Consider the following 10,665-nt stretch of genomic DNA (forward strand, 5'->3'; position numbering starts at 1 on the left):
TAGGTAGAGGTGCACATTACAGCACGTAATAACGCTATACAATGTACACCTACTTTTCACTATTTATGCGATAAGTCCCATATAATAGGGGGTGAGCCTATTGCCATAAACTGGGCACAATTCCAAACTCCGTGTTAGTACTGAGAAATTTTTGAAAACCAAAAAAAAACAGTAATACTTTGCCCGACCCGGGAATCGAACCCGAATCCGGTAGCCGCACTTGCGACCATTCAACCAAAGAGGCAGTTAAAATATATATATATATATATATATTTTATGTACAGTATAATAAGCTTTTACAAAGCATAACTACTAAAACAAAGCGGGATACACAAAAACAAACAAATGAAACATCTACAACTTTGTTTTTATTAAAAAAGAAACACGAATCAATTCCTAAACCACGTACGTAGAACTAAGCATAAATTAATATTTGGCAACAACTTAAACAACAGCTATTTCTTCTAAGGGCTGAGACTTCAGGAAAATCTTGATGGCGGTGTATATCTTTTGAATTGGTTTGTCCAACATAGGGTTACCAAATTCCTGGGAAATCGCTTTCCAGTTGTCATTCATGAATGTATGCATGGCGTCACCTGAAAAACAAGAGCATAATAGCATTAACTTAACAGTAATTTAACATGGTTAGGTTACGTGACGTCGCCGCGTCCGCGCACGTTGCCCATGAGCAAGAAACTAGTAGAGCTTTTCTCCAGTGTATTTACGCAGGTTAACAGTGGTTTTTAGTTAATTTAGTATATTTCACGATGGTTTGATATGAATTATTAAAATGTTAGCTGAATATAACTTTTTTTATAAAAAGGAAATAGAACAGTTAAAGATAATAGAACAGAAAAATGCTATGCTGAAAACCGCATCAAAATCGGATCAGTCAAACGTGAGGTAATCGCGCACATACATATAGTACAGGTCGAACTGACGACCTTTATTTTTGAAGTCGGTTAATAACTTGAAATAAAGGCAGGATGATAAATAAGATGATGATGATGAAATACTCACTCAATTGTTTGTTTCCATTGAACAGGTTGGTCAGTTTAAAGTGAGTGTTTTCATTGTTCTCGTATGTGTATTTGTAACTCTTCAATTCGATGACGTCCTTGCCTTGATCATTTTTAACGATGTCGTATGGCATAGTCAGAGTGACTCCGAGATTTTCTAAAAAAAAGTATTTTATGGCATAAGGAAAATTGGCGTATATTTCTGAAAATGTTACTTCTATGCTGGCTGGCTAGATCAGCTAGATACATATAATTAGCTTCATATATAGAATAGAGTTAGGCGTTACTTTGCGGAAATCCATGCTACACTAACAATTTCGGTGTAGGCCAGCTGAATTAAAACCAAAAATTCGGCTGATTCTAAATACTTCCGCTGTCTTATACAGCTGAATGTATTTTAGGTACTATTCATAAAACCTGGCATAAAAAAAACATTTCTGACAAGACTTTTTCATTATATTAATTTACACTTTTAAATACTGGTATCATCCTAACATTTGGACTTAATTTTATCATCTATAGAGAATAAATCCACATGCTTAAACCTATACTTCATTTACCATTTTTAAATGAAGTAAACTAAGCGAAAAGACCATGTAATACTTACTGATTTTGATAGTAACATCTCCGTCTCCACTGATGGGTAGGATGAGCAACATACCACCAGCTTTGTACTTGCCCTTCAACACAATAGGAGCCACATGGTAGGTCAGCTCGATGACTTTCTTCGCTGTGTCCACCCTGGAACCAAAACGTGGCTTTTTAATAATCTTTTATACAATATAATAAAATAGAACAACTATGCAATTTAAACTTTGCAGCAGATAGATTATAGTAGACGAAACTACAAGTCATATTAGTGTTTGTTATCATCTTGACACAGTAGCCAATTGTGAGGTTGATTAGAACTACAATAGCGCCTTTAAAATTATTTCAAAAGACTTTAAACAAGTGTTCTCTTTACATCACAGTTTTATTTTCTTCTGTAATTCCTACTTAGTGTATGATTTTGGTTAGGTTAGGTTAAGTTAGCTTTTTTACCTCTATTGCTATAAATAAGTATTTAAAGCCTACAAAATGACCGTTATGGCCATTCAAATGCCGTTGAAAATTGCACTTTCACAGCCAATCCTACTAAAAATATATTTCTTTCTATTAACACCTTTCATTCTACACAATACATATCTTTCTTTCTTTGTAAAATAGACAGATACCTAAAGGTTTTTAAAACTCACTTAAGTTTATCAATCACGGATTTCTTGAGTCCTTTAATGTCAGCATCTCTGACAGTCAGCTTCAGGCCAGACAGGTCGATCTTGATGACGTCAATGTGCACTGGCTCCAAAACTTCAGTGCCCACCTCTGGGATCCCAGCGGTAAATGTTTCTACGAAACTCTGGGCAGACTTTTTGATACATTCTGGATCAGATAACTGGCATTTTTGGATCGGTGGTACTGGAATTTAGGAAAAAAAAAACATATTGTTACTATTTCTCCTTATACTTAATGGTTTTTCTTAGGATTTCGGAGGTCTTTGTAGCACATCATAAGTAAAAATAGCACTGTACTTATAATTATCCAAATATTTGAAATTAAAATTGAATAAAATGTACCTACGTCCCTATTTTTCATAAGAAATAACGTATAAGTTTTTAAACTGACATGGTCACTAACACTAGAATTGGAATTTTAAAACGGGATATTTACCAAACGGGAAATATCGGAAACTCATAGAAATTGAAAAACATGGTAAATATCCCGTTTCAAGTTCCCATTCTAGAAAAAACGTTAACTTCATTTTATAAGTAACTTAGTATTAGTAACTTAGTAGTATACTACTTGTTATTAGTAACTTCATCTACTAACAACTTAATTTTATCTTATTAACATCATCAATAATAAGCAACGGAAAACATTGTCTTCTAGTCATTTGTAATATCATCATACAACTTGTTCTTTTGTTTCCCAATCTAATTAGCATTATATAAAAAACCACTGCAATTAAACCACTTATTATACACAAATCATAATTGGAGATACGCCATTCAGTTGCAACATGCCATAATAGACCTAATTACCTAAGTACTAGGTATTCATGTAAACTTAGGACATTGAGTAGCTAATCATAACAATTAGTTAGTACATACACACAGCTATATAAAAACCAGTTTATCATGGTCTCGTTTTGTACAATCTTTCCACGCGTTCAAAGGTCAGTTTATACTGGTGTTGTATAACTTGATGCGTAGTCCTTGTGTACATGGACTGCCTATTTGCTTGTCATTTTAAACGACAAGTAATGCAATTAGGACTTTGTGTCATTGTAACACGCTATGTATTTAAAGGGAATTAGTTTAATTATAACTGTTCAACATTGCATTGTAGTGGTATTGCGGACGGCTTAATAGGTTACCTACCGGGCTCCGGCTCGAAACAGGAGTAGGAACGGGGTGGTTTTTAGTCTATACAACGTGTAACAAAATACCCATATACATCAAGAAGCTCTGATGAATACAGGTTGAATCTCTACACAAAGTTTCAGCTTAAAATACGTTGAAAAAAAAAATCTGTACCAAATACTTGGTGTCGCATGGTTCTTGTATTTAAAATCACACAAACATGTCACAACACTACAGAGATGACTCGCTAATATATTACTAAACATTTATTCTGTCAATCTGATCGCCTAGTACCTGTCTACCTAATTTTGAATCACACGGCGGCGCGATTTGAAAAATTCATAACTTGGTACCATGAAAAAATTTGTTTAAAAAACCCTTACCGTATCATTTGTTATGTTATCTAGAAGCCGTGTACTTGATATGTATACCCCCTTTTGTTACACGTTGTATAAGTCTGATACTCTCTCTCACGTCACCCAAGGCTGAAGAAGTCATAGAAAAACTTTTTTGAAAATCTTCCAATCGATGTTTATTTATATACAGTTTATGTATAGGCTAATTAAATCACCATGAGTATTTAATATATTTAATTAACATAATGTTTATGTAATCATAATAATAACATAGGAAATTAAATCTACATTATGTATGTATCGAGGTGAACTTCTGTCAAAGTTGGTAAAACACGTGGAATGATATATAAATAAACAAATAAATACAACAAGATCAATGAAAATAGAATAGGTAAATAAGAAACTGTTTTATTTTTAGGATCTCTTGTCAATTTCAATACAGTATCTCATTAATCAAATTTTAACTGTAATGCACGCTTTTTTGAGGGGGAAGAGAATCATGCAATGCCTTCTTCCGTCTTGGACCAGGCCATTATTGACCTACGATTTAACTTTACAGTTGGACTGTGCATGTAAAAACAAGACGTGAATTTTATTATAGAATAGCAATAAACGAGTATAATACTATATAACACTCGCAGCAACAGATAAGTTAAAAATGTACGTCAAAGCATGGTTCTCTGACGTCAAAAATTAGCTATTAGGTACATTTTTAAAATTAGGCAATTTTATAGTCTAGTTCCATTAGTTTTTGGTCAAAACAAGGTCTCTTAATATGTATTACGTAACAGAACAGGTTTAACGAGAAAATAAATGAATTTTAAAAACTATTTTTAATAACTTTTTACTAATGGCGTACAAAAAATAATAAGAGTACGATCACCTATTCACGTGATGTATAATAAGAAAATTATATTAGAGATGTACTATGTAGAACAAAAAACGTTTTATAAAAAATCTTGTGCAGATAGGCACTGACTTGTAAAAAATGTTATTTATATAAGTATGTAATAAGACTTTTTACTATACATATTAATATAGTGATTAGTCAAAGGCAAAAAATATACGTACTTAGCTATTAAATAAACAAACATGATGGATAAGTTTACGGTCAAGGCTTATCGTTATACAATAATCTTTTTACTAAGTAGAATGGTATAAAATAATAATTATAATGTAAGTACAGTCAGCGAATAATTCAAACTTTTGGTAGGTACTCAAATAAGTACACGGAGACGCAACCAAAACGTCAATAGTATCCTACACAACTACACACGAATGTTGTCCGTAGACAAGGTATTTTGACTTATAGACATCAAAAACAATTAAGATTGGTTTTACTAAAACGTACTTGTATAATATGGAAATTAGTGCAGCGGACTAAGTTTCTAAATAAGGAATACAATTAATAGGTATTTAATTGTATTCCTTATTTCCTATTTTAATGTGGATCTCAGTTATTTGAATTAATAAACTTCATTATTGTCATTATAAGGTTTCCTGTATACCTACAAGTACCTCGTATAAATAAGCAAACAAATTGAACTCAGACTTTACGACAGAACTCGATATTGGTATCAAGCAAATATTTATGAGTATATGATATGAATCTCATACTATAACTTGAGAAAAATATAAACAAAATCTCCAATACATACATGATACACACAAATATTGAATCTAATCCTATAACCTAAGCTAAAACTACAGCAAGGACTAGGTTTATGCATTCTGTCCACAATATTTTGGTGCAAACAATATGTTATTATATCCTTAGTCTAGTACGCTGTATTGTAAACTAGAGTATAAATGGTGACAATACATTTTGGCGGCAGGCCAAACCTATAGCTAAACATGTAAACAGTAGTACCGACCTATCTTAGAAACCAACATGAGATAAAAAGAACCTGGCATTACTCATTGTTTTATCTGACCAGTCTTTATCCTGTGGGTTTTGCTAGATAGTTGCAGTTAAATAGCGTATAAAATTATTTTACAAAGTTAAACTAGCTTTCTGCCTATGTTTTTACCCGTATGCGTGTTATCAAAGAAAAAAAAATATCCCGAATCAATCTGCCGCTACAGAGATGTTAGGTATGAGATACAAAAATTGCACCATGAAAATGCTTTTTTGTGACTTAAAAGAAACACGAACAAACACATTTTCGTCTAGTTATTTAAGAGATTGACGTGTAAAAGTGTTATTTTGTAACCTATTTGCAAAAATATATAATATCATTTATCATTTAAATATTTAAAAAAAATATATAGTAGTAACTTCTTTCTAAATTGAATATAAATTGTAAACGCAACCAAATCTAGAATCTCTCTTGGTGGTATTTGGAGTCGGCAACGGTAAGAATTATTTGCTTTAATTGGCAAAAGTCCAGCGCAATCCTTTGTTTTACCAAAATCTTGTAGGATATCTAAGAAATATCTAAGATTTAAGTTGAAAATGTAAACGTTATTGCTGTATTTTGTATATGTATTTATTTATCTTAAACATTACATTTATCTTTACAAAATATAACATTTTTAAATTATAATAATTATAAAACTCTAAAAAGAATATTCTTTATAATAAACACAAAAATACATACAGTATTTATTTTAGAATTGCCTTTTTTATATTTTTTCCGAGCCCTTTTAGATAGCCATATTAAGTAACTATTTTAGATAGTTAATAGAAGATAATCAATCCGTTGCAAGCAAGTTAGAAACCTCTAAATCGTAACACAATAACCGCCTAGACACTGCATCAGACATGCAGTTTAAAAACAAAACATGATCTCTAGAAACATCATAAAGTGACAAGGTAAATACCCAACATCCTTATCCAGTCGGCCATGACAAAAAGTATGTAAAGCAAACAGTAAACAAACACATACATTGCATAAATATTGTTATATCTACCAATACTTTGTTTGTTTGCATGAAGTAAACTTCGAAACAACTGAACCGATTTGAAAAATTTTTTCACCATTCCAAAACATTAAGAAAGTAACATAAAGTATGATTAACCCCCAATATTCCTACAAAATTGAGGCCTACTAGAGAGTAATCTTTTCAATTTACACGAGTGAAGACACAGTCGGAAGCTAGTATTACCTACATAGATATAATGTTTAATGTTCGTACGTGTGTTGAGTTGAAATGTTTCATTAAACTGTGTGAGATCTTAATATTCCTCGTTCTAAGTATTTGTACCGTGTCAATAAATATGTAGTACATATCAACATACATAATATTTGTTTTAAACAAATAAGTTCTATTTATATAATCTGCGTCTTATTTTAAAGACAGGAAGGCTTCTAAAAGATTGTAAATATGTGTGGTAACTACTAAATATTGATTGTGGTATTGTATGACGAAATAGAGGATCTTCGTGGACGCTCTCTGCCCCATCTAGGGGACATATGACCTTAAGTCAAAATAAGTCATTGTATCACATATATTTCGATCTCCAATAAAGTAAGGACACATAAATAGAAGAGGCTCATAGTTCAGCAATGGACTGCCACAGACCGTTGATAATGATTCGCTTCTATACATATCTACGTGGTATGAGAAACTACCGAAATCTAGGTACTAATTAACTAAATTAATCAACTTTGTAACTCCAAATAACTTCGCAGACAAAAATTAGTACCTAAATTGTATTAGCACGCTAAGTCCTATAGGACTTATTCACAAGTTAGTGTCAAGGTCCTTTCAAATTGTTATCTCGCTGTCTGTGTTAACGTAAGATCAAAATTTAGTTCAATAGGTTCAAAACTATGAAGTTTATCTTTAACAGACCGTAAACTGTCTAACTTATATACCTATTGTTCATACAGCTCATTGATGTGGGCATCTATGTATATAAGTATATGACATGACATGAAGAGTCAAAACTATATTCTATTTACGTAAACCAAAGTTATATTATTCTACTTATATTCGAGCTGCGGATTACCTGGCGAGTTTACCGGGACTCCGGCTAGAAAAGCAGGAGTAAGATGGGGGTGGTTTTTAGTCAGTAAGAGTATGACATTCAATCTCACCTTGCCCAAGACCGGAGAACTCATTGGATGATTTTCCCCCTTCCAAACAAAAAAAAAAAAATACGGCTATACTCTATTGGCTTATCTAATCTGGTTTTTCGCACGCAATCAGAGATTGTAATTAAAAAGTTTGTCAAAAAATCCTCTTTATCAAAAGTAGCGTAAAACCTTTGTAGTAATAAAGCAAAAATGTGCCTTTACCTTCAGTTTTCCAATTCAAATTCCTAGTTAAAGAGCCTAGTAAATGGTTAGAACATAATTATTTTAGTGTCCATTAACTGCATCATTGACCTTATGGCCGACGCTACTACTTATGTGTTATTTAATGACTATGATCATAACCTACAGTAGCTCAGGATCCTAATTACTTGTCATAGGTCGTACAGTTATGCTATATTTATAAAGCTGACGAGTTTGTTTGTTTGATTTTCCACATGATAGACCAATAAAATGTACGCTAATATCTGTTACTGCCAATCTGATTTTATTAAGCCAATACAAAATATTTATGTAAAAAAAATATTTCACTATCAATAGTAGGTACAAAAATTTGTTGAGATGATCAACAAAATAAATATTTCTTTACAAATCGAGAAAATAAATCAAGTAAAAAGATCTACTTATGTAGAGATAGGTATTTAATGACTATCGATTCCCTTTTTTTATTCCAACGATATTTTTATTTTATCGAAAGTGATAAAAAATTCTTAGCAAATATTCGCGTACCTAACTCACGTGTGTCAACTTATTTTTCAACTGACTGTACTAGGTACAAGGTTCTCGCGAAGTGTTAATAAAATTATAATAGACGCACTGGGAGTAAATAAAATTATGATTATTTAATAAGCAAGCATACAAGATTATCGTAATATTGTTACGTTTAAATATATTTTAGGAACATGATAATATTATGCTACATACTCGTAATAAGGAATGTCATAATTGATGTCGCACGTAGTCTGTAAACGCGACGAAAATCCCGGTCATTTTGTGTCTAATAATGTGATTAGTACACGAGTACTTTAACTTTGTGAATTTTACGAACTGAACAAAATTTTACTTAAGAATAAATTATTTGTTCAAAAGAGAAAAGTGCGCTTTTGGAACGTTATGTTAAAATCGTCAAAATCCTAAATTGCCTTTGTTCAAATACGAAATACCAGTTAATGTTAAAACTTAAATAAGTCTTATATGAACTTAATTTTTCTCTTATACTGATACTCGTAGTATCGCAAATTGTAAAAATGATATACATAACTTAATATCAAAAATAGGACACTTAGGTACACTTAAATTAGGTTAATTCCTAACAGTAAATAAATAAATATAATTATTAAAAAAGAAACACTTACACGCTGCAAATATAACTAGGACTTGCGTTAATAAAATAAACGTATTTAAAATGGCACTCATTGTGTACAACTACTTAAGGTTAATCGTAAACAGTCCGCTCAAAAGCTCGGTCACGATACAAATCACTGGGTAATCACAACTCTTGTTATATATAAACTTCGCGATCTGATCTCAAGGACATATATTAGTATCATCATTGTGTTAATAAATTAATCATTATTACAGGTACTGTTGATTCCTGAGCTGCGGACAACGTAACAGGTTACCCGGGTTAGGAGAAGGAACGGGGTGGTTTTTAGTCAGTGAGAGTCAGACACTACCACTCGCCTCACTCAAGGCGAAAAAAGGCATTGAATAATGTACCCTTCTCTTCTCAAAAAAAAAAGAGAGATTATTGAGACTTGTTTTGTTAGGGGTCGCAATCGCACTGGGTAATCACAACTCTTGTTATATATAAACTTCGCGATCTGATCTCAAGGACATATATTAGTATCATCATTGTGTGTTAATAAATTAATAATTATTACAGGTACTGTTGATTCCGGAGCTGCGGACAACGCTACAGGTTACCGGGGCTCCGGCTCAAAGCAGGAGAAGGAACGGGGTTGTTTTTAGTCAGTAAGAGTCTGATACTCCTACTCGCCTGACCTAAGACGGGAAAAGTCATTGCATGATTTTCCCACCTCAGAAAAGGTGTAAGATCGATTAATTACTGAGTGTGAATTGAGAACTAAGTTGTATTACCTGGTTGGGAAATGTGTTATTAGATTGTCATACTAAAATCAATGATAGCATGAAGTAATTAGAGTCTAAATATCAGATCAATTTAGGTAGATAACTTACATACGGCTGTGTTGATACAGGCTTACGTAGGATAGTTTTATCTTAACGACACTCTAGAACAAGAAAGTATAATGAAAAGTGAGCGCATGATTACTGTAAAAGTATGCATACGAAAAAAGATACCAGAACATAATGCGCATAAATAACCGGCGATATTTTAGAATTGGAACTTGAAACGGGATATTTACCATGTTTTTCTATTTCTATGAGTTTCCGATATTTCGGCACTGTTGCAAGCGCCATGATTACGGATGAACTGACTGAAGGTGATATTTTGTATTATTATTTATTTTTAATACTTGTAAATACATTTTTAAATATTTAACAATGAAAAAAAAACGTTTCAGGATATAAAGAGCAGTAGCCCAGTAACGGTAAAATTCCAAGCTGCGGTCAGGCAATCAGAGAGCTGAATTTCTCCAAAAATACTAATTTGTGCATTAGACACTTCTTTAGTCTAAGACTCTGCTTCTCATGCATGAGAATGCGGGTTCGAACCTACCAAAAATGAGTAAAAATGTGACGTTGTCGTAGTTATGCATACTATCTAAGATTATGTAGACACCAGTGACTAACGGTGAAGGAAAGCATCGTGAGGAAACTTGGGCTTAAAATTTCATATTATAAGTTTGAAATCGACATGAGCAAGCGT

General features: G+C 32.4%; 1 protein-coding gene across 1 annotated transcript; it reads right to left on the reverse strand.

Moving 5' to 3' along the window:
• Positions 1–348: 348 nt before the first annotated feature.
• Positions 349–9,329, reverse strand: LOC126912911 (circadian clock-controlled protein daywake-like). Its single transcript, XM_050707330.1, has 5 exons — positions 9,170–9,329; positions 2,255–2,474; positions 1,627–1,760; positions 1,021–1,176; positions 349–596 (listed from the first exon to the last, which is right to left on the reverse strand). The coding sequence occupies exons 1-5, from the start codon at positions 9,228–9,230 to the stop codon at positions 445–447; spliced, it is 723 nt and encodes a 240-aa protein (XP_050563287.1). The 5' UTR covers positions 9,231–9,329; the 3' UTR covers positions 349–444.
• Positions 9,330–10,665: the final 1,336 nt, after the last annotated feature.

The sequence above is a fragment of the Spodoptera frugiperda genome, chromosome 31 (genome assembly GCF_023101765.2).
Source record: "Spodoptera frugiperda isolate SF20-4 chromosome 31, AGI-APGP_CSIRO_Sfru_2.0, whole genome shotgun sequence".
NCBI classification, from domain to species: domain Eukaryota; kingdom Metazoa; phylum Arthropoda; class Insecta; order Lepidoptera; family Noctuidae; genus Spodoptera; species Spodoptera frugiperda.

Bases quoted from the DNA above. Each gene is read 5' to 3' on its own strand.
- LOC126912911 (XM_050707330.1), bottom strand. From the start codon at position 9,230: ATGAGTGCCATTTTAAATACGTTTATTTTATTAACGCAAGTCCTAGTT. The intron at 1,761-2,254 runs GTGAGTTTTAAA...TTTTGGTTCCAG, and splicing joins TCCGTGATTGATAAACTTAA to GGTGGACACAGCGAAGAAAG. The intron at 1,177-1,626 runs GTAAGTATTACA...ACTTTTTTTTAG, and splicing joins AGATGTTACTATCAAAATCA to AAAATCTCGGAGTCACTCTG.